Source organism: Athene cunicularia (assembly GCF_003259725.1).
Source record: "Athene cunicularia isolate RWA chromosome 1 unlocalized genomic scaffold, athCun1 chr1_part1, whole genome shotgun sequence".
Lineage (NCBI taxonomy): Eukaryota > Metazoa > Chordata > Aves > Strigiformes > Strigidae > Athene > Athene cunicularia.
Window position 1 is genome coordinate 16341430 of NW_020799091.1, and position 24461 is coordinate 16365890.

General features: G+C 35.6%; 1 protein-coding gene across 2 annotated transcripts in view; it reads left to right on the top strand.

Moving 5' to 3' along the window:
- Window positions 1-24461, top strand: part of ATM (ATM serine/threonine kinase) — a 78183-nt gene that overhangs the window by 39493 nt on the left and 14229 nt on the right. For both annotated transcript variants that reach the window (XM_026844731.1, XM_026844739.1), the window contains exons 33-49: window positions 681-852; window positions 1282-1423; window positions 2065-2241; window positions 2607-2781; window positions 6419-6506; window positions 6860-7015; window positions 7922-8030; window positions 8785-8873; window positions 8969-9071; window positions 10121-10269; window positions 11707-11811; window positions 12321-12440; window positions 13523-13757; window positions 15657-15824; window positions 21331-21450; window positions 22473-22690; window positions 23444-23651. In XM_026844731.1, the coding sequence (XP_026700532.1) occupies window positions 681-852; window positions 1282-1423; window positions 2065-2241; window positions 2607-2781; window positions 6419-6506; window positions 6860-7015; window positions 7922-8030; window positions 8785-8873; window positions 8969-9071; window positions 10121-10269; window positions 11707-11811; window positions 12321-12440; window positions 13523-13757; window positions 15657-15824; window positions 21331-21450; window positions 22473-22690; window positions 23444-23651 (2534 nt within the window). The remainder of the gene's footprint in view (window positions 1-680; window positions 853-1281; window positions 1424-2064; window positions 2242-2606; window positions 2782-6418; window positions 6507-6859; window positions 7016-7921; window positions 8031-8784; window positions 8874-8968; window positions 9072-10120; window positions 10270-11706; window positions 11812-12320; window positions 12441-13522; window positions 13758-15656; window positions 15825-21330; window positions 21451-22472; window positions 22691-23443; window positions 23652-24461) is intronic.

Here is a 24461-nt window from a genome sequence, read left to right on the forward strand (position 1 = left end):
CACAACCTGTATATCTTCAGCCTATTTTTTATTTTCTCTGGTGGTTAAAACAATATTGTAGAGAAATATTTTCAAGACGTGTGGAGTATGAAGGAAAGAGCAGGGAAATTGGGTTTGGTTTCTTTCTGACAAATGTTAACATCTCTCTTTTAAAACTGTTTTCAAGGTCAATTTTGTTTTGTTTTTTCTTGTATGCAGTCATGTTTTTATAAAAAATATTTTGTCTGGAAAGCAATTGAGGAACACATTGATACAGCATTTTATGTGAAATGTAGGTTAATTCTTATAGAGTTTACAGGATACTCTTTTTATTTACCATGCCCTTAGGGAATGAAAATGAGTGTGTCTTAGTGGCTGTGATTCTGACCTTTTGCACTACCTGTTTCTGACACAAGCAAAACCAAAATCCATATCTGATTTAAAATGCAAAATCCAGAGTCACAGGCACTCCTGGGTAATTGAGTTAGAAAGGATAACTCTATTATTTATGAGTCTTAAGCTGCAAAATTTGTGTACATGTAATTTTAATCGTAAAGCTCCTCAGGTGATTATTTATAAATGTTTGCAGTTTTTACCCCATAGTAAGCTCAGTTCTAAAAGTAGTTTATATTAATTGGAACTTCTTAGGGTGAGACTTTGTTTTAGTGTGTATAAGATTATAAAATTACCTGCATTTGCAGAGGCTGTTGGAAGTTGCTTGGGAGAAATTGGTCCCATGGATTTTTCCACCATAGCTCTTCAGCGTGCTGAAAATGCACTGGATTCTAAAGCAGCGGACTTACTTGGTGATAGAAAACTTCAGTGGGTCTTCATAATGTTAACTCAAATAAATATTGCTTTAACAGATAATTGGTGAGTACACTTTTTTATTTATTTAGTTTAAAGCTTAATAGGAACCATAAAGTTATACCTTGTTTAAATCACCTCAAATTAACACTGTGTAAGTGTTAGGAACACCTGTTAATGTCCAACCATGTGCTTCTTCAGGGCTCAGATTACTTATCCAGTCAGGTTTAGATGATTTCTAGAAATTCTCTAGTTGGAGTCGAGCCAGAGAATCTCTTCTGTGCTGTAGAGGATAGCAGTGCTGTGGAGTAAATACTGAGGCTTTGCTTTATAACAAAATACGCAGTGGCATATCCTAGTCCAGAATTTTCTGATTTGATGCGGACATTGTTAGATTGTGGAATTATTTGTCTTGTATGTTTGTAAAGGTGATTTTGAAAATAAAATATCTGAATGAAATTAATAATAATGCTGTTGTGTATGTTATTCTTACAGTATTGATGTTAGAGCTGCTGCTGTTTCCTGTTTGAAAAACATATTAGCCACCAAGTCTGGCAGTGAATTTTGGGAGGTTTATAAAAATAAAGCTGATCCCATGTTAATCTATCTACAGCCTTTCAGAATGTCTAGGAAAAAGGTACTTCTTCTGATACACCTTATTTATATGGCATAGGGGGTAGAAAAAACATTAGAATATTCATTTTTATAAAAGTAAATTTGATAATATTTTGAGATAGACTTTGATGAATGCAAAATTTCGACTTCTCATCAGTCTGATCGCAGATATGATTGCTTTTGTGCATCTGTTTCTCCTTTCTGTTTCAGCATTTGCAGCTTCTTCACATAGGAAATTATCAATGTGACATTAAAAAGCTGTGTACTTCCATTATTAGACAATTTTTGATTATCTACTTGGTAATCTAATACATTCTTTCTCAGGATTCCAGTATCATTTGATACAAAAATTTAGTGGAAAAATAGGTCAGAAAAAAAGGTGCATAATTAACCATTAATTAGGTATTTCCTAATTTTCAAATTTTTGATTTGTAACCTAAATATAATGTCTAATGTGACATTGTTGATGTTGCCAGTAAAATTTTATTTTTAGTAGTTTCAGATTTCCTTGGAAAACTTTACATTTACATGGACAAGATTGATACTTTCAATCAATTAAAGCACAGTTAATATTTAGTACGTTTTAATGTGCATATTGCAGTATGATTTTTTTAACCGTCATAGAGTTTGTTGATATTTCCAATATATGTATTCTCCTCATAGTTTTTTGTAGTACCTGCTAATGATACAGAGGCTTCTTTAGAAACTTTGGATGACACAAACCTGTGGATACCTCTGGGAGAGATTCATGAGACCTGGATCAAGCGCCTAACTAGTTCCATACTGGACACTGGAGGTGTGCAAAATGAAGTTCTCCAGTTAATGAAGCCACTATGTGAGGTGAGCTAAATTATGTATGTGTATGTATGTGTGCTGTGATGCACAAAAATATGTGATTACTTATCTTGATAGCAAATAGTAATTTCTGCTATGAAGTTACTACTTTTTTTAACAGTAATTAAGATCCTTCATAGTCAGATATTGCAGCTACCCATACTCTCGCACTACAAGATTTGAGAGATAACTGTAAACTTAGATGAACTTTATATGACTCCTTTAATGAAATGCCAGCATAGCCCTATTTGGTTTACATTTTTCATGTTATATGTTGTTTCTCAAGCATTATGTGTTTGAGAAGTTTGTTTATAATGAGAAAGGCTTTTGGTTGTTTTTCTTAGCAGCTGCTGTGCATCACTGTTTTTCAGGTGAAAACAGACTTGTGTCAAACTTTGCTACCGTACCTGATTCACGATATCCTTCTGCATGACTCAGATGAGTCTTGGAGAAATCTTTTGTCTCTTCATATCCAGAAGTTTTTTACAGCTTGTTGCAGATTTGCCTCATCTAGTAGATCTTCCACACCTCCAAATTCTGATTCAGGTAATGTCATAATAATTTTGTTTCAGCTGAAAGAAGGATTCTGGTTCTGGAAGAATTATCTTCTGACATCAAATATATGATGCACACTTGTAGGCAGACAGAATTTTAGAAAATTCTGTCCAGTTGTTTGATCTTTTTCAGTGGAGATACCAGTAGTTTTGAAGCTGTTTGTGGGCAGCACCTAAGTAGTTTCTCCTGGGTAACTTCCTTCCTTAACCATAACTGGATAATGTTTATTACATGCTGAATTTAGGTGTGATGCAATGTTGTGTGCTGCAAGACTGAGTCTTGGACTGTCTCTTAAATTCCTCTCTTACTCAAACAAGAGTGATTAAAAGCAGTGTTCACCTGGATTTTCCCCTTGGAAAAAAGACTTAACCCTTGCTTTAGCTTCTACCTGATGTTGATAATGGTCTCCCTACACGTTCAAAAGACTTGATCCATTCTGGCAGAACGAAAGGAAGTTGTAACCAAAAGAACTGCACCTGATTGTGAGTAATGCAGTAAGTTCCGCTGAAAACAAAGCACCTTTTAAACAAATTGGCTGGTGTCCTTTCCAAATAGATGTTGTTGAAATAAGAAGAAATCTGTATCAAAACTCACAGAATCACAGAATTGGAAAAGACCTTGAAGATCATCCAGTCCAACCATCAACCCAACATTAACAGTTCCCAACTACACCATATCCCTCAGCACTAAGTCAACCCTACTCTTAAACACCTCCAGGGATGGGGACTCCACCACCTCCCTGGGCAGCCCATTCCAACGCCCAACAACCCCTTCTGGAAATAAATGCTTCCTAATATCTAGTCTAAACCTTTCCTGGCACAATTTGAGACCATTCCCTCTTGTCCTATCGCTTACAGTTTGGTTAAAGAGACTTATCCCCAGTTCTCTGCAGCCTCCTTTCAGGTAGCTGTAGAGGGAGATGAGGTCTCCCCTCAGCCTCCTCTTTTCCAGACTAAACACCCCCAGTTCCCTCAGCTGCTCCATGTACGACCTGTGCTCCAGACCCTGCACCAGCTCCATTGCCCTTCTCTGGACACGCTCGAGTCATTCAGTGTCCTTTTTGTAGTGAGGGGCCTTTGTTATTAGACTGTGGGAATGGTACATGCACTTATTTTCAGGAAATAATGTATTTATTTGTGTATGTCCCTTACATAACAAAAATACAGTAACTTCAGGTTAGTATTTTTTTGTGCAGTAGCTACTCTGCTATATCTTCCAACTCCCTTCTTCAGTGACAAATTGCCAAAGGAATGAGTCTGCACAGTGTCTTGCAGTCTCTTTACGGGCAAGTCATGCAAACTTCAGGTTGCCAGAGAGGAAAAGGAACCCTTAATATTGCAGTTTGTACTAAGAGTGGTGTAAGTAACCTAATGATACTATGTGTATTTTAAGGTACTTTTTATAGGTGCTGGCTAGCCTGACCAGAAAGACTTGTGTTCTTTCACAGTTTTGAAGTCAGGTAACAAGCTTTTCCCACAATCCAGATACTTTTATTATGTCCCACTTTGTGAGATAGAAAAGGATTAACAGTTTCCTATTCCCTTCCTGTAAGCAGCCAGAGAAGATACTGCACAAACTTATGCTCAGATGTACAGAGCAACCCAAAATGTTTTATGAAAAATATGAAGGGATTTTTCTAAGCTTTATAAACTTTCAGTTAGTTCAGTGACACCAGTGAGCACATGATAGCAGCCTCTTCAAACTTTGTGATTCTATGGAAGGGATCTTACTGAAGCAAGAAAAGCAAATGAAGGACATTTAAAAGCTTTAAATGGAGTTCTTCAGATGAAAAATTGCCCTGGTGCCAAAAAAAAAATACACAAATTAGCACACAGCTCATTATCTATGTAATTGTTTACAGATAAGCTGGAGGTGCACTAGCCAACAGAGCAAAGGCATGTTAATTCCAGAGTTGGAATGCTAGATCATCAGCAGTATTCAAAACAAAAATTTTAAACATCTGGTGACTGCTAGTTTTATCAAGGAGAAATTCTTACCTTATCAAAACAAGGAGAAAAAATCTTCCTAGAAAACCTAGATAAATTTAATTTCAATCCCTCAGGATGCAAATTGTGGCAAAGACCAAGCAGTTAGACGTGAGTATTGAATGCTTCTGAACAAGATTCTTCCTGTTGATGTATTTTGACATACAGGTTCTAGGAATTGGCTCTTAATCTTGCCAATTTAAAGCATAAATAGTGTGAACATCATGCCAATCGCTGCTTTGCCTGAGAAGCCAAACCTAATTGTAAATAGCCAAATGCTTGACGAGTCAGACCCACCAAACTAAAAAGGAAGACTGTTTTGGACTTAGTGCATGTCAGTCTAGCTGGAATGATATGTCAGTTGGATCTGTTGATTTGCAGAAGAGATTTAATTTTTTGTTAAATGATTCTTTCAAAATACATGTTTAGTTATTTCCCTTTAGAACTTCTGTCTGATAAAAAGAGACACCATTTTTGTTTTCTGGCTGTAAGCTTCTTGTTAGCAACTGAGTATGAACACCATTGCTGACAGCTTATAGTTACTGTTGCAGTCATTTGGTCTGTTGTTTTAGAGTTTTCTTGGCCAGTGCCTTTTCATTCACCTGACTTGTTAATACTTTCTGGTACCCAAGTATAAATAATTTAAAATTTTTAATTATTTATCTGATCAAATTATGAAAGAGGAGGTAGTGATCCCTTTAGGGTGTTGACTGTACAGTGCTAACAGAATGGACCTTGCCTGTGAGATGTTATGCCTACATCTGCACATGGGTATGGATCTGGAGAGCAAAATGTCATGGTGCATTAGAAACTGGGAGTCAGATGTCCCCACTATATGTCTTTTGGAAGTTAAGCATGTGAGAGATGACTGATAAAGAAGGACTTGGTGTTCCTTCTATAAGGTCTTTGGTAGCAGTGGAAAGTAAGCATTCTTAATTTCTGTTTGTTGGAGCACACAAAATACCCAGATACTTTTTTTTATGTGGCTCTTGCTTTCCTTAGGGGAAATGTCTAGTTCTGCATCTTACTGTAGTGTAATAGTAGTCAAATCTTTGCTTATGCTTTCCCTGTTTCTTGCTTCTTGTATTTTATAAATTAAAAACATCCAGAAAAAATACAAAATTATTAACCCAACAACCAGAACAAAACCTGTAGCCATCTGTTTTTTTTAAATCCAGAAACAAGGCATGGAAATATAAATTCTTTAAAAGTGACGGGGAAAAATAGTTGGTTTTGTATAAGCATACATACTCTATAAAATCTACAATAAAGCTAATAATAAGTATTTCTGTGGCTTTGGATTAACTTTATATGGCTCAAGCCTAAGGGAAGAGGTCTGTTGGAGCTTTCTACAGTGATGTTGGATCGTCTTTGATTCTATTAGAAGAAATAGAATCCACAAATTATTAATGCAAAGATAATTTGATAAAGAAAATTGCAGTATAAATTACTGTAATGTCACTAACATCATATAATGAGGGGAAGTACATTTTGTGACAGCCTATTAATTTAATGTTGGAAATGCCACCCAAGGAAGTTTTTAGTTATTTTCTTGAGTACAAAATACACCTTTTTATTTTGTAAATGGATATGTTATGACAATATATGACTTTATATTCTTTCTTTTTAAATATACATCCTAGAACAAGAAACACATAATTTTAGAAGTTTGGATAAAGTATCTCGACGAACCATGCTTGCTGTTGTTGATTACTTAAGAAGACAAAAGAGGTGAATTACAGCTTTCCAGAATGTTGCTATCATTTCATTATGACTGTTCTAAGATCTGTTGTTACTCAAGATTAAGGAAGAAGGATGTGGTAGAGAACATGCCAGTTAAAAGAATGAAGATATAGTAGTGACCTTGCATTTGTTACAGAAGTGATATGACTAGCCTTAAAAGGTTCTAACTATGCTGGAGGAGTTTCCTTAAAACTTTGCCTGATAAACTTTTTGTGGTGTGGCTTTTTGGGGGGCTAAGATAAAATTAGCCTTTGGAAACCTTTATAGTTAGATTGGATTTATTTTGTTTATTGTTAGGGAGAAGGTCTGTTACAGCAGAATTAAAATCTTTATTTAATCAGATCTGTTTCAGGTACAGTTTTTGATGACAGCTTCTGGCTAGATCTGAATTATCTTGAGGTTGCTATAGCAGCACAGTCTTGTGCTGCTCACTTCACAGCCTTGCTCTACGCAGAAATCTACGCAGACAAGACTAATACAGACAAACAGCAAGAAAGGTACAAGGCTTAGGGAATGTGGTTTCTTAACATTTTGGATAAAATGGATTATGTTTTGTATGTCTCAGTAGTGTTTTATTACATGCAAAGTCAAGGAAACTTCTGTGTATTGACCTGGAAAATATTTCTACGCATCCTTGAATGTGATCCCAACCTTCCTACTAGCTCTGACACACTCAAAATAGTGTCATTTTGACTTCTAACCAGAAAGTTTTCTTAGTAGTGTGTGTTCTGGAGAAACTTAACTAAACCTAATGCTTCTGAATGCTAAAATATGAGTCTCACTTTCTAAATTGAACACATTTTAGATTCTATTTCTCATAATTAATAGTGTGCTAGTGGTTAAATTACGGCCAGAAGTGAATCAGGGGAAGAAAGAAACCATGGAATGATGACCAGAATTATGTGGGTAGAGGTCCTTGTAGAAGTTTTCTTCTATAATGGACAATTATCTTTGTCTTCTAGTCTAACAAGATCAAAAACCAGAACTAGTTTACTAGCTTCATTTTGGCAACAAATAATTCTAAGGCAGTGAATGTATAACAGAAGTACGGTGTGTAAGCATATATATTATGTAGTTGCTTTTATTCTTTCCCAGAAGAGAGCATTCTTGCTTCAGGTGTTCACAAAAGCAATTTGATTTAGTAAAAGATTAGATACTACGAGGTGGGTTTTTTTCTTTGGAAAAAACATCTTGATGCTGAAATCCCTTGATGTTGATATTCTCAGCTCAGCTGATCACTTTGTCATTCTGGTGGAGAGCCATTTTGAATAACCTGGGGATATGGCAGGCCTGATCTTGCATTTTGTATTTGTGCCCCTTACTTCTTACGGGTTGTTTCAAAATTTCCTTAGTTCTTTGCTTGGAATTTCATTTAATTTTACTGGTTGAAACATTTCTTTTAGGTCATCTTTTAAAGCAGCTAAGAGTTTGACATTTGAAGAAGAAAGTCAAAGAACAACTATTACTATTTTGAATGAAAAAAGTAAAGAAGAAACTGGCATAAGTTTACAGGTACATGTGTGTGCTTCATAATCTGAAAGCAAACCTTCTCGTATAATTACAGTTAACAGCAGGTTTCATCTGAGCTGAAGGCAGATCTAGTTGAACTTCAAAAACTTTATTTGAAAGTTCTCGTGCTCTAATTCAAAGTGAACTCAATGGCCTTGCTGAAGAAGTTAAGTCATTCACCTGAAACACTAATTAACTGGCAAATTTTCAGTTGCAGCAAAGCAGACTTTGTTCCCTGAAAGAACTGACGTCATGGTGATAACCAGCCAAGCATTTTTCAGATTGTTTTGTCAGAGAGATAAGTTCATTAAAAATCAGCAAGTGGTGTAGCAAGTTGTAACAATCAAACCCAGTAGTATTATCCCCTACAAGTGTATGTGATATATATGAAATCTAAGTTGCTTTTTTCCATAGTTCATTATTCTAGAACTTGCTTGCATATCTTTAAAATGCATTGTTTAGCTCATATGTCTCATACTTATTCAGTACTACTGCCTTTTGCTTTTCAACCAGTCCACCTAAGGCCCAGCACTGGTTTTTTAATAACTTAGAGAAGCTAAGTACTCCTAAAGAGTTTTGCTAGACTACAGAACTTTTGTTCCTGAGATAATAGCAGTTTCGGATACTACATAAAGGAAAATAAAGCAATGATGACAACATGTTACATGGAAGGACTTATATTTATAAATTTACATGATACATATAAAACTCACTTGAACTGATTCCAAAAGAGATAATTCTTCATTTTATGTTCTAGGACCTTCTCATGGACATATATAGAAGCATAGGAGAACCTGACAGTCTCTATGGCTGTGGTGGAGGAAGAATGTTACAGCCATTAGCACGGTATAATTTATTAACATTCTTATGTTCTTTAAAGTCATTGCATTCATTTATTAGTAAGGAACTTAAATTGACAATTTCTTGTGAACTTACAACAGGATAAGAACATATGAGCATGAAGCAGTATGGGAGAAAGCCCTTGTAACATATGACCTTGAGACAAGCCTCTCTCCATCTACTCGACAGGCAGGAATAATAGAGGTAATTTTATAATAGGAAATGAATGTAGGAATTGATACCCATCATACTGAGAGTCATTTGTAGTAAATGCAAAATTGGTTTAGGACTAGAAGAGATCTCTTCGGTCAAAGAGTCCATCCCACTGTCAGAGACAGCCAAGCTGTGTATTATAAGAAAACTCAGTATTTCTCCTGAAAACACTAAGGCTCCTAGTCCACTTGTCACTCACCCGTAATCTGTATCTTGGGTAATAAATTTTGTGAAATATTTCAAAATAAATAAATTTAATTTTATACAGAATTTGGCCAGCTCCTAGAATGACAGGATATAAGAAGTAATGTAATTGGTTATTTTTGTAATCTCATTCTTTATACCTCCATTATGGCAACTAACTTATTGAAACTGTGGTATTTCTGATAAAATAAATACATAGAGTCAGTGTTCATTTATTTTGATCCCTTAAAAATATGTTGCTTTTTTTAGCCTAAGAGTGTTTACACCAGTTCTGTAATAGCATAGCACAGGTATATCTATTTCCTCTTATTTAATTTTCCTATGGTACTTTTCTTCCCTAACCCCAAATTGTTTAGTATCATTGTTAAAATTCCATTGTTAGTCTTCTTCATAGTGGCTGCACACATAACCTGGGTAAGTGGTCACAATTATATAGTCATTATGGTTTTCAAACAGATAGGAGTTTAAGAGTTGTAGGAAACTTTTTCAAATTTCTACCAGGAAAAACAGTTCATTAAGAAGTAAAACCAGTTTTGGTTTACTACTCAATAATGATGGAATGGAGAAATGTAAGCACATAGTACATATGAAACACAACATGGACATTTATTTCAAAGAATTCCAGCCACAGTGGTAATGAAACTGTTTCTCCAGGGTTACAGGTATTAATAGTGTATTTCAAAGTTTTCATCCTATATAGTGCTGAGTCTAGAAATGCTTATGGTTTTGCCTTGCCTGCAAAGACTTCTTTGTTTCCAAAGGTAAAATAAAACCTTTAAAAAAACCAGTACATCTTATTAAAGGAGAAAATGAACTTTCAGTAATGTTAATTCCAGGCTCTGCAGAATTTTGGGCTTTGCCACACTCTTTCCATGTATTTAAAAGGACTGGAACATGAAAACACTGAGTGGTGTGCAGAACTACAAGAAATACGCTACCAGGCAGCATGGAGGAATATGCAGTGGGGCCACATCTCTTCTATCAGGTATTAAAAGGCTTACTTTTTTGCTAGTTTTTTAAATGAAAGGCAATGGTTTCAGTTCCAAGCAAAAAGATGACATTAGAGTATTATTTCTATGAAGCAGGTCACCTAATTTATCTTAATCATTTAATTGCAAAGCAGTCTTTTTTACTTAACCTGTCTGATTTGTATGCCCATCACTTTTCATTTTCCTGACAAACTGTACACAGTTGATTCTTTTGGATTGTTCATAACTATATACTGAAATTTACCATTTTTGACTCATAGTAGATGTGTCTTAAGTACATATGAGGGATAAATAGTTTTGAATGTTTAATTTATAAGCATATGGGGAAGATATTACTCAGTAAAGCACAAGACGTTACCAAGACCTGGATAAGCAAACACCAGTGTTGATTCATGGCTACTGCCTCATAAGGAGTAATCTCCTCCCTTGTGTAATTTTGGATGCATGGCTTCAGTTATTTCATATGACTGACCAGGATCTAGTGCAAACTCTGTCCCTTCCTAGTACAGCTACATCATTGTACGTTTTAGGAGGAATACAGAATAGATTCACTGCATTTTGACAAGAGCAGAAGTTACATGATGGGTTCTTCAGTAACTCCTTCTACATTAACTTTTAGTAGTAGGGAGAATGGAGGATTTTTCTCCTAAGGGTTTTACAGAGAGATGGATCTGGGGGACATACTTTTGGTGTGTTCATTCTCTTCTCCTGCACTGTGTTAAGATCATTGTTTAGAAGCACCTGAAAGACTTCACAGACTGTGTTGAAGGACATATGTTGTGCCACAGTCAGAACAAACTTCATATAGGTGGGCTCTTTTTGTCCCTAGGTTAGGGTCTGTATAAATCTTTTTGGCTATAAATTTTGAAGGCAGATAGAATATTCAGCTTTAATACAGGAGCAGAAAAACAATGTGTAAGATGAAAAAAGAGAGAATGAGATGACAAGAAAGAGAACAGTCAAGGAGAAACAGAAAGAAAAGTGAAAAGGGTTTTTCAGCCTTCCAGTTTTCTTTATTTTTTCCTTTTTAAAATATTTCTGAAGTTGTGTAAAAAATTGTTGATTCTGAACTGAAGTTGCATACATACCATAATATGTATCTTTCAGCATAATACTGAGAAATGTGTTATGATTAAATTTTTATTGTACAGTTGGTTTTGTGTTGTATTTTTGATACAACCTGGAACATATTCTCTGTATTCCAAACATTTTGACAATTACTGTTTCTTCTTTGTTTTAAAAGAACAGCTTCAATTTATAAAATAATTAATTTAATTTTTTTAAGGTTGCATTATTATTTTTTATCATGCAAAACAACAATCCATCCAACTGCAGAAAATTTACTAATAAAAATATTTGTCATAAAGATAAAATTGACTTCGTTGTGGAGAAATACAGTTTTCCTTTTATTTTATGTTACTTTTATTTGTAAGAGATGAGACAGGAAGACCAGGGTACCATGAATCACTGTATGATGCTCTTCAGTCTTTACGAGATAAGGAATTCTCAGCTTTCTATGACAGTCTTAAAGATGCCAGGTAACTGTATGCAAATATTCTGCTGTTAGAGAGATGGAGAGTGAGTGTGTGTGTGTGTGTGTGTGTGTGTAGTCACAAGTTATACATAAAAGACTATGTGGGGTTTTATTGGCTTAAATAAAGACTCATGTATAGAATAAAATTAATACTTCTGGACTGTGACTTCATTTCTAAGTTTTTGGACTTAAATCTGTCATTTGTGTGCTAATTGACGATCCATTTCCTGTAGTATACATCCCTTACTTTGTGGTCTTCTTAAGTGGATTTGAATGCTGACTACTCTTTTTTAGCTGAGCTGTTGCATACGCTTTGCAGTTTATATGTGCTTTCTGTGTTTTCATTTATTGACAAACTTAATTTTTTGACCATTTATGGTGATAGAAAATAATTCTGAACTGAGTAGTTTTGCTGTTCAGAATCTGTTCATTATATGGAAGTCATGTTATGGATATTTGGAATTACTTCTTTGGAATATTTAAATATTTTTTTCTTCTCTGTTAAATCCATAGAGTGAATGAAGTAGAAGAGCTGTGCAAAGGCAGTCTTGAGTCTGTTTATTCATTATATCCAACTCTTTGCAGACTACAGCTAATTGGAGAGTTGGAAAATATAGGTCTTCTGTTCTCCAGGTATTTTTTTAAGCTTGTTATATACTCCTTTCTCAGTTTTCAGTATTTTTGGTAATCAAGTCTAGCACAATAATAAAATGACCTCAACAAATTTTATTCATTATCATCTCAAACTTCATCTTAAAAATTGTATGGATTTTAGCTTTACTGTGTGAAGACAAATCTAGATTTTCTTTATTTCCAGACTGGATTTATTTGTAGTCTACATTTAGTGATTTGATATTATGGCAATATCATATTTTAAAGAATTGGTTTCTTTCCTATGTTTTGAGTTCCCTGGTATACTCCAAGGTAGCTGCCATATCTCCTAGCCTTTGGTCTACTAAGGTAACTAACATCCTCTTCTAGTTTTCTTTATAAAATGTTTTCCATTACCTTGATGATACCCATAGATCTATTGAAAGTTGTTCAGTTTGAATCACTTTCTTCACGGACCACTATTACTGTCAGTATTCCACCTGAATTTCTAACATTACTGTTTAATCATAGGACTGTATTTATGTCTGTAGTGCTATTGATTTTTTTCTGCTGTAGTCGTTTGTATTTGTTTGGTAGCTTTTTAGTCATCCTACAGTCATTTAGCATGTCAAGGACCTTATGAACCATTGCTATGTGCAGCTAATGAATTGCCTAAGAAAATAATACATATAATGACAACCTACATAGCTACAATGTTACAGCTTGGAATTTATTCTTATATTAATCCATATACGACCTATATAATAAAATAGGTCTCTAGGAATAGGAATCTTGGTCTCTAATCTTTTAAGTAGCCCTGTGTTTGAATGTGGTTACCTTTGCTGATGGACCTTTAACACAACAGCTTTTGATGCTTAATCAAGAATGTTTACAGTGGAGTTGTTTACCTTACTGATGTTGGTCTCTTGATCTTCATGTTTGCTAAAGCTGGAAGCCTGACAGTTTATTCTGAATATTAATCATTGTAGGGTTTTATGGACAGTTTCTTGGTCTTGAACTGTAGATTGTGGACTACCTCGGCAGTTTACTTTTGTTGCCTTGCATTCCACTAATATTTAGCGAGAATTAATAACAAGTCTTTTTTCTTTTGGTAACAATTGCAGATCTATTACTACTCAACAACTGAATGATATTTATTTGAAATGGCAGAGACAGTCCCAACTTCTCAAGGACAGTGACTTCTGTTTCCAGGAACCTATCATGGCTCTGCGCACTGTAGTTTTGGAGATCTTACTTGAAAAGGAGAATGAAAATACCAAAAGAGAATGTATTAAAGACATCCTGACCAAACATCTAGTGGAGCTTTCTAGGCTGGCAAGAACTGCTAAAAATACACAGGTAAAAAATTCCAGGAAAGACCAATGACAAATGTTTAGTTTGTTAATTTATAAAATAGTTTAATTTTTTAACACTACTAAAGATAAACTGTATTCTAAGTTTATTCAATGAATCAATTAGCTGGAGACTTAAACTATGTAGAACTTACCCATAAATTGTACTTATGGGCATGTTTTCTGAGTTTTATTCATAACTGTAAGCTACTTTATGAGGTAGATAATATAAAAATGAAACTTCTAGTGAAGAATACTCTTATAGCTCTGTTACTTTATTTTGGTGCAGTTTTATATATCCAGCTTTCACTTGCGTCATACTGTGGTCGTGTTCCAGAGTAAAGCTGCAGAAATAACTCCATTGCTCCATGTATTTAGTGTTGTCTTCAAGGTTTTGTACTCTGAAAGCACCATTGCACTGTGGTAAATCTCTCTATGTGAATGACTTAATGGGATTTGCAGTATTAGAGGTTTCTGCAGCTGCTAATGCATTTAAGATCCAGAGTCAGCCTTGGCTTGTTCTAAGTAGTGCATCTGCAGGAGTAATTCAACAAGAATTTATAGAGTAACAATATCCTTCAAGAACCTCTGCAGAATATAGTTCCACCAAAATATATAACCTGGAAAGATGTTTAGCACTTCACATACGTGAAACTATATTAAACTTTGATTTCAAGAAGGTTAGAATTCTTTTTGTGAATAATGATGAAATCAGGAGAACAGCTGTCTTTGATTTCATAAATTTTCAAGTTTTACTCAGTGCCTCTGGAACTGTTTCGAAAAATTCTTCAGAATTCTTTTATCTCTTGCCTGCCCAGCCACTAACACTGTGGTGATGAGTGTCCTGTAAGAGCCTCAACAGAAGTTAGGGTTTTTTTTCCACTTTGATTTTTAGCTACAGAAGAAGATTAAAATTGGGGTGCCATGTTTTAGGAGGATTAGAAGGTTCTGAAAGATTGAGCCACTGATTTTCTGAAAACACTGTATCATTCCAGCCTCTTCAGTGTTGCAGGTCATGTGCGACCTTTGGGGCATACTTCTGGGCCTTACCAGTCTTTCAAACCATGGGATGATAACCGTTTCCTTTTGACACACTACTGGTTGGCAGCACTAAGTGTCTGGATATAGGAAGGTTTTTGAGGAAGCATTCTTTGTAACTAATGGCTTTTATTCTTCTTTGGTGCCACTACCATTCATCAAGAGAAGAAAGAGAGTGCCCTACAGAATCATCACACCAACCACTAATAGAAGTACCTAGACTTACATTGTCATTTACAGGCATTCTTACATTCTTATTATTTACCTTACTTTTTACCTTTTATTTTAAAGTTCGATTGACTTGGTTATTGGTTGGATGACTTGTGAAAATACACTTGAATCTTGATTTTTGATATTGTTAAAAAAGTAATTTGCTTTTTGTACTATCATAGTGATACTACGTTACTAAATAATGAGGATGTAACTTCACGAGTGATACAAGTGAAGAGATAGGATTACAAAAGAATTAATATATGGTGGTGCCATTTTTCTTCATTGTTTTTCTGTGGTCTTTTAGGATGTAATAATAATCACTAAGCTAAAATTATAAATCCAATTTTTTCAGTAGCTACTGATTGTAGAATTTCCAGACTTTATACATGCAAGTAATTTAAAATGTTAAACATTGATACTTTATTTTGGCATTTGTGGTTTAATTCCATAGTCTGTTTTTGTTGCAAATCAGGATCTTCTGCAAGTATATAGAAAAATAAGTTCATCTCTTTGCTGCAAATAAATTCTTAGCATTGGATAGGCAAAATATGCTGTACAAGTTGAGCAAATGAAGATGGAGTTTAAAAACAAAACTTGCTGTGAGATACATGTATTTAATTTAAAGAATTGTTTATAATGTTTTTTTCAATTTCAGATTCCAGAAAGAGCTATGTTTCAGATCAAACAGTGCAATCCCAGGGGATGTGACATTTCCGAATGGCAACTAGAAGAAGCTCAGGTTTTCTGGGCTAAAAAGGAAGAGAGTCTTGCACTGAATATTCTTAAAAGGATGATTAAAAAATTAGACACAGATTGGTTTCAGGTATGTGTTATATAATGTATAAACATGGGAATTAAATAATTTAAGATCCTATTTCCACTTTCTGAAGTTTTCCCTTCGAAGAAAATTAAAAGGCTGTTTGCAATATTACTAAATCTGGTTTGTACTCGCAAAATGTCTGAAAGAAAAAAAATCTGTTTCAGCAAATCTCATCGGGGTTTTCAAAGTGAGTCTGTAAGAGTGGCAAATGTTAAATTCATTATTCATTATTTTGCCTCCAGTGCCACCACTGTGAAATACATCGCTTTTTAAAATGAGAAATTACTTCCCTTGATAAAAAATTAATTTGTTTTAAGCAAAACTTTTACTTAGATGTAAATCATCTTGGTCTGTGCCAATAGTTAAAGAAACTAATGGCCAAGCTGAATTGTTTAGGCATAGAGTCAGAATCACTTAGGTTGGAAAGACCTTTTAGATCATTGAGTCCAATGGTTAAACCTAGCACTGCAAAGTCCACCTAAGCACCACATCTACACATCTTTTAAATACCTCCAGGGATGGTGACTCAACCACTTCGCTGGGCAGCCTGTTCCAATGCTTAATAAATGTCTTTTGGTGAAGAAATTTTTCCTGATATCCAATCTAGACCTCCCCTGGAGCAACTTGAGCCATTTCCTCTTGTCCTATTGCTGGTTACTTGGCAAAAGAGACCAACAATCACCTCTCTGCACCCTCCTTTCAGGGAGCTGTAGAGGGCGATGAGGTCTCCCCTCAGCCTCCTCTTCTCCAGACTAAACACCCCCAGTTCCCTCAGCTGCTCCTCATAAGACTTGTGCTCTAGACCCTTCACCAGCTTTGTTGCCCTTCTCTGGACACACTTGAGTCATTCAATGTCCTTTTTGTAGTGAAGGGCACAAAACTGAACACAGGAATCGAGGGGCGGCCTCACCAGTGCCGAGTACAGGGAGACTTCACTATTCATGTTGGCCCCACTGTTTCTGGTACATACTATGTTGGGAACTGTAATAGTGTACATGGTTTTTTTAGAAGAATAATAAAGATTTTATCCCTGGTCCTTACTGTTTAAAGAAGGACTAATGCAGGGAGAGACTAATAATACATTTTATGCTGAAGAAGCTCACCTCTGTTGCAGGCATTTCCCTGATGTCTGTAGGGAATCTGTGCAAAGGGGGGTATAAGTTGAGGCTTCTATTTTAGTTGAGGCTGAAGCTGTATCATAAATTCCAGGCAAGTTTTTGACTTAATAAACATTCATTTCTGTACCTCAGACTTAATTTGTCCCTTGCACTAATCCATTATCAGGGAACATATATATGGAGTACCATTTCATGTCTTTGAATCCTCCCCCATTTACAGGCACACTGAGCTGTGAGTTTTATGTTGTACTTCTGAAAATGGAATCTTGCCAAAACAGGGGAATGTTTTCTCATCAAATTTGACTTCAGTAAATGCCTCTGAATCTTAGTTATCTTAGATCTTTTTGTAAGCTTTCTGAAAAATTATGTCACTTGATGTGAAGCAAATACTGTATTCCCATCTCCAATCCAGAATACAAGAACTGAAACAAAAATCCTTCTCTCCTATCTCAGTAATGGGCAATATGAAGTTCGTAAGAAAAAGTATAAAGAATAGGTGGGCTGTATAGCCAGAGTACTCCCCCGGACTGATTTGTAGCACAAGAACTTCCTGAACCAGAGGCAGTTTTTTTATAGGTAATTCCTTACAATGTTTTTTATACCATAAATTTGTCCAGTCATTTTTTGAGTATGTGTAAGCTTTTAATATCCAAGAAAACCCTGCAACAAGGAGTTTCACAGCTTAATTCCTGTTCTAAGAGCCACTTCCTTTTGCTCATTTTGAACCCCCTGTCTTCATTTGATGTTAGTTCTAATCTTGGAGAAAACACTGATCACGTGATCCCTGTCTCCATTCTCCATAGCGAGGAAACATTTTATAGTTTTATTTCCAAACAGGAGTAACTGTTTCATAGTCCATCATTGTATACAAGAACTCTTTTTTCCCCCTCTCATGCATCAATTAGCTTCTTTTTTTTTTTTCCTGGTAATTTCATCAGGTTTTGTTTAATTAATTTTTTTGTGCTGTATTGTTTGTCTGAAGTTCTTCAGTCTGTACTTGTTTTTATCACCTTGAACAACATGATATCATCACCAGATTTTGTGTTCACTGTTCATTGCCTTCTCAAGATTAGTATCTTCTGAACATCCCAGATGACTAGATCTTTGGAGGCTTTTCACTGGTGACCTAACTCCACTGTAAAAAGCGACCCATTTATTTCTCTTCCTGTTGTCTGTCTTAGTTCTTTATGCCTCCAAGAATCATGCATTTTATTTTTTGCAACTTAGTTTCTTCAGGAACCTTTTGTAGAAGAACTGTCACATGACTGTTGGAATCTGTTGGAATAGGCTGAATCATACAGATCTTCCTTTGCTTGTTGAGTTCTTCAAGATGTTCAGTTGAGTTGGGAAATGAGATACATCTGAGGATGCTAAGAGAGTTGGCTGACTTCAACGCCACTTCCGTATCATCTCTGAGTGGTCATGGAGATTGGGAAGTCCTAATGGCTGGAAGAGGACAATCACACCCAAAAGCAAGATCAGAAACAGTCAGACTCAGTTCAGTCCCTGGGAAAATTACAGAACAGGTCTTTAGGGAAGCTATTGCCATGCATATGAAGAAAAAGGTGGTGGTTGGGAAAAACCAGCAGAAATACACTATTGTGCTTGACCAAGCTGATTGACTTCTGTGATTAAACAGTTTCCCCAGTAGACATAGGATGAGCTGTGGATGTCATCTACCTTGATTTTAACAATGCATTTGACTTAGTTTCCCACAATATCCTTTCTGACAATCTGGTAAGATACAGACTGATTAGATAAGACCACAAGATAGGTGGAAAACTGGCTAAACTGCCAAGGGTGATTGTTGATGATTCAAAGGCAGCCTGGTAGCCAGTCAGAAGTAGAGTTCCTTAGAGTTTGTTATGGGCTCTGATACTATTTTTATGACTGATATCTTATGACAGGACTGAATTTTCTCACCATATTTGCAGATAACATCAATCTTGAAATTTTGAGTGATAGATATTCTGGAAGGAAGAGCCACCAGTCACAGAGACCTCAATAGTTTGGAAGATTGTACTGATAGGAATTGCATGAGATCAGTGGGAAGCCCTTCACCCGGGATAGAATAATCTCAAGCAGCATTACAGGGAGAGGTCTGACTGGCTGGGGTGTAGCTTTATCAAAAAGGACCTTGGGGTCCCATTGAACAGCAAGCTAAAATGATTCAGCAGTGTGCCTTTGTAGCAATGAAGGTGAGCCATGTCCTGGGCTGCATCATCAAGTGTGTAGACAGTAGATTAAGAAGCATGATTATTCTACTCTATTTGACACTTCTTAGCCCCCACCTGAAATAATGTGTCCGGTTTTGGTCCACCATTCAAGAGACACGTTAAAAAATTGGAGACATTCCATCGGAGTGTCACAACAGTGATTAGAGGGTTGGAGAACTTGTTAAAGGAATAAAGGTTTTAGGGACTGGGTTTTTTCAGCCTTAAGAATGGAAGGTTTAGGGGGATCTAGTCACAGTCTTCAATACCTGAAAGGTAGTTATAGTGAAGATGGAGCTAACTCTGCTCACAAAGATGCAGAATGAAAGGGCAAGAGGCAAGAGCATGAGTTGTTTTAAGGAAAATGACATCTGGATATGGGAAGAAAATTCTTTGCCACTAAACACTGAACAGTTTGCCCAAAGAAGTGATGGAATCTCCCTTGATGGAAATGAATAGTCAAGACTCAGTTTAGGAGAGTCTTGGAAAACTTAATCTAAAGTATGCTCCCCACAGAAGTTTGGGCCAGGTGGTCTCCAGAGGTTCTTTCCAGCCTCAACTTTTCTGTCATTCTATGATGTCCTTTTACAAAAGCTATTCTGGCTATTTTTCATAATAATCCATCTGTTCTCTTTGTGGGTTTTTTTTCCTAATTTATCCACTTCTGATAAGAGTCTTAGTGACCTGTGCTTCCCTGGAACTTGTTAAAATATTAGTGTCACGTCTGCCATCTGCCACTCTTTTGTATTAAGGCAGTTTTAAGCAAAAGCTTTTGTACCTCTTTTAGTAGTTCAATTATTTCATCTGTGAATTGTTGTAGACCTTTCAGAAAAATACATTCTGATCCTGGTGAGTTGATATTTTTCATTTTGTCCGTTTGTTCAGTAGTCTTTGCTGTTGACACTTCAGTAGCAGAGCTTTGAATCCCTCATAAAGAAAGGCTTTGCAGTGGGACTCTTCAGGCTCCTCTACATTGAACACAAATGCAAATAATTTACAATTTTTTCTCCTTTATCTTTTCAGAGCATTATTTGTTTTATCACTCTATTGTCTTTTTATCAAGCTGTCTGGTGGCTAGCTACTCCTAATATGTTTTAAAAAAGCTTTTTTATTATTTGTTGAGTCTTCAAGTTTTTTGGACAGCCTGATGGTGCTCTTTTTTTTTTTGTTTTTCATTTTTCAGGATATTTTATGAATTCTTTAATACATTTTCATTTTCACTTGGACAAAACTTCATTTTGTGTACCAATGTCATAGAAATTTCTTCATCATCCTTACCTTTGTGTTTAGGTATGATGGCTTTCTTTGAGTATATTTTGGAGGGTAATAAACATTTGCTTTGAATCCGTATACATTATTAAGGAATATCACACTTCAGAAAAGCTGGAGAATTTTGAGCCTATCAGGGCAAAATAAGAGTTGCTGCTCTGCTTTTGATTTTCATGGTTGCTTCATTAATCAGTTGATGAGGGCCTCCAAAAATTTAGTCCTTCTCTCACCTTACAGTGTTACGTTTACCCTGTCCATATACAGAAGTTTTGTGTCCTTGTAGCCTATGATATCATTCAGTATTTTACAGTAAGCATTGCTATCTTGATCAGGTGGTCTTTAATATGTACCCTATACTAAAAATATTTTGGAGACTTGTCCTACTATGCAGTTAAAGCTGAGATTCCAATCTGGAGACAAGTCCTTTGGAAACATGCTCTATCATCTTCTCAGAGCACTTTTAACCAAGTTTCCATGTAGAGGTCTGCCTGAAAAATTCAGTTATCGCACATAGTTATTGCAATTCCTCAATGTTTCCTACAGCGTACTGTGGTACTTCAGACTAAATGGGGGTATTAGAAAATACAGTTCTGGAAACGTGTTGTGAATTTATTTATTACATTTGTCATTGTTTCATTCTGGTTTTTCATTGTTCAAACTGTCAGATATTTAAAAATCCGCTCTCCTTTAGTCTAACATAGAATGTGAATGTGATTTAAGGTTATTGAATACTGTAGATGTGGATGGTAAATGACTGTAGATACATTACATGTAATAGGCCCAAGTGATTGAATTATAGTCAAGGTTTAAAAGCTTTATAAATTGCCTACCTCATATGTAAAAATATGTAGTTTTATTTGATGTCTCTCTCTTTTTTATTTTTTTTTTCCAAAACTTGCTTTCTCAAAGGTTGAGAATGATCCTCATCTGAAATTGATGTATACAGAGTGTCTGAGGCTATGCGGAACCTGGTTAGCAGAAACATGCTTGGAAAACCCTACAGTCATCATGCAGAAATACTTAGAGAAGGTGCATCCAGTCTTTGAAATGTGCAGCCTTTGAGATAATGGTGTGCTAAAATATGGTGTTAAAATGACAAGTAAATTTTTCAATGAAGCCTTTATTTTTTTGAATTGAAAATACGGTTTCTTATAAAAATATTATAGTTTCACATAGTATTGTATAACACTGTAATCTTATAAAATATTAAGATTATGGCCTTACAGAATTCACAGTGAAATTTCTGTGTGATATTGGCTTAGAAGTGCAGTGATTACAACTACTAGCCCCGTTTCCCTCTCCTGTTACACTCCATCCCACCCTTTCCTTCTCAGAACAAATCATTCACTTACCATGTTTTCCATATGGGCATTGTATTTGTAACATTCTCTTTCCAGGTGTTGGAAAGTCTTGTTCTAGTGTTTCAAAGTACTGTATTTTTTTTTAACTGTTAGTCAGTAGTAGAAACATTTTTATTAATAATTGTCCAGTCTGCATTTCTTTGTTTCATGATGATTTGTGAAACTCCACACACTTGCTTTCCTCTTACTCTCTACATGCATTCTTCACTCTAATGATTTGAATCAGTGACTTTCACATATAATTTCTTTTCCTTTTTTGCACTTTTTGGACTGTCTATTTTTTCTCACTATCTCATGACACAAGGTTGTAAAACCATTGTAAAACTTCATGCCTAGTTACTCTAAAAGATAGCTATAAGAGACTCCTATGTGGTTATTAAAGCTGTTTCATACAGGATAATATTTTTGACTGTTTGCACTGAAACACTCCTCATAGATTAAATCACTTAGAAGAATATTCAGCCTGATAGGTGTTATTTTGTATGCATATGTATTCCATCGTAGGCAACATTAAATAACCTGTTTGAGCAGATGAACCTGCTTGAGCAGGGGGTTTGGACAAGATGACCTCCAGAGGTCCCTTCTAACCTCAACCATTCTGTTTTTCTGTGATAATAGAGTTTAGTCAAGTATTATACAGCATTATTAATCTGTTTATCAGTCTTATCATTACTGTAACTTCCCTTTTAGGCTGTGGAAATCGCTGCAAGCCACAGTGGAGACAGCAGTGATGAGCTGAAGAAAGGAAAGATGAAGGCTTTCCTGTCTTTGGCTCGTTTCTCAGATAATCAGTACCAGCGAATTGAGAATTACATGAAATCCTCAGAGTTTGAAAATAAGCAAGCATTACTGAAGAAGGCCAAGGAGGAGGTCGGCCTTCTCAGGGAACGTAGAGTTCAGACAAATAGGTGAGCATTCAAATGGAGAGGTGCTCACTGTGGAGCTATCAAAGGCTTCATCTTTACTAATTCTCTGGGCAAGTGGTACAGCATGGGTCACATCTCTACAGCTGAATTTTTCCTTCTCCACAAAACAGTGGCCAAGTCTGTCGTGCTTGTTCTGAATAGTTTCTGAACTGTGCCTGAACATGGTCTGGGACAGTGATAGATAGCATGGGCCAAAACAAAGCCAAGGGGTGTTACAAAAGTTAAACAGTATGGATGTTCGTGGGCCAGAATTCACATTTATTCCATTTTATTTGACCGGAAAAATGTTACAGAGTAAAAATAAATGAGTTTGAGATTTTTCTTCATTATGTATCCGTGAAAGAGTAGAATTCATCTTAATACAGAATTCGTAAAGATTTAATAAGAGCATTAGTAATTGCAAGTGAGCAGAAAAAATTGAACTTCAGCTGTTGGAAACTGAAGTCTTTACACAAATGATCTGTATTGGATATTCACATTTATACCAGTATTGAAATTAAATCATTAAAAAGAAAAAAGACACTGACTGAAAGTTTACTTAGAGTGGTGGATCTGTGTGGATATTCACCAAAGGAATATCTCCCACAATTTGGTTTCTCGGTTGTTTATTTTACTGTGCTTGTACATACAAGGCAAATTTTAAAAATGTTAAACTAGGAAGAGAACTAGGGGCAGCCTTGCTGTAAGTTCACTAAGAGATGATTTGTTGTTTAAAAATAATGTCTGTTCACATAGATATACAGTGAAGGTTCAGCGAGAACTTGAACTGGATGAATGTGCCATACGTGCCCTAACTGAGGATCGTAAACGTTTCTTATGTAAAGCAATGGAGAACTATATCAACTGTTTACTAAGTGGAGAAGAACATGATATGTGGATCTTCCGACTCTGTTCCCTGTGGCTTGAAAATTCTGGAGTTGATAGAGTTAATGAAATGATGAAGGTATATGTCTGTTGTTGCTTTTCCTAATGCTTTGACATTAAATTATCCATTTTTCTTCTCCTTCTGTTGCTAGAAGATGAATTATAGTGCTGTGCAGTATGCTTTCCTATGTATCTCCATAGCTTTTCCCTCAGCTTGCTTGTTCCAGTCATCATTGCTCATCAGTTATTTTTACATCAGCAAGAGCTGTAATTCTCAATGCATTTTAATTTAATTTAATTTAGCATTTTAATTTGACAAGTCTGTGTGATTGAGCATATCTTGTGATCTTTCACTGTTGTCACCTTGTTCTTTACATACCTTGGATACTACCTGTCTTCAACATCCTTTAGTACGTTATTCTAAGTCATATTATATATACTTTTAAATGAAAGGATGTGCTTTTAGATTGTATAACACAGTAGCTAGGAACCAGTAGAGTTCTCATTCTCAGGCTGGTTCTGTCATTTCTAGAATTGTGCAGGAAATCTGTTAATTCTTACCTGGATGATCTGTTTATAAGAGACATCTGTATAATTTAATTCTTTGCCTTGTGTTATAATCAACCTTGAAAAATAGACGTTTCTTTACTCATATTTTTAACACACAATTGTTTCTTGTCTTAAACTAGATTGTAGGGTTTTTTCCAGTTAGGATTGTCTCTTACCACAAAGAATTTAGAAATGAATTTTGAATCAATAAATCTAAGCTCTGCTCTACTAGAATAGTAAGTAGTAGTTTTCTTGTGAAGGACTTGTAGCATTTAGGAGACATGGGCCAAGATGACCTGATACTCATTGGATTGGCATTTGATCAGACAGCAATGATTAC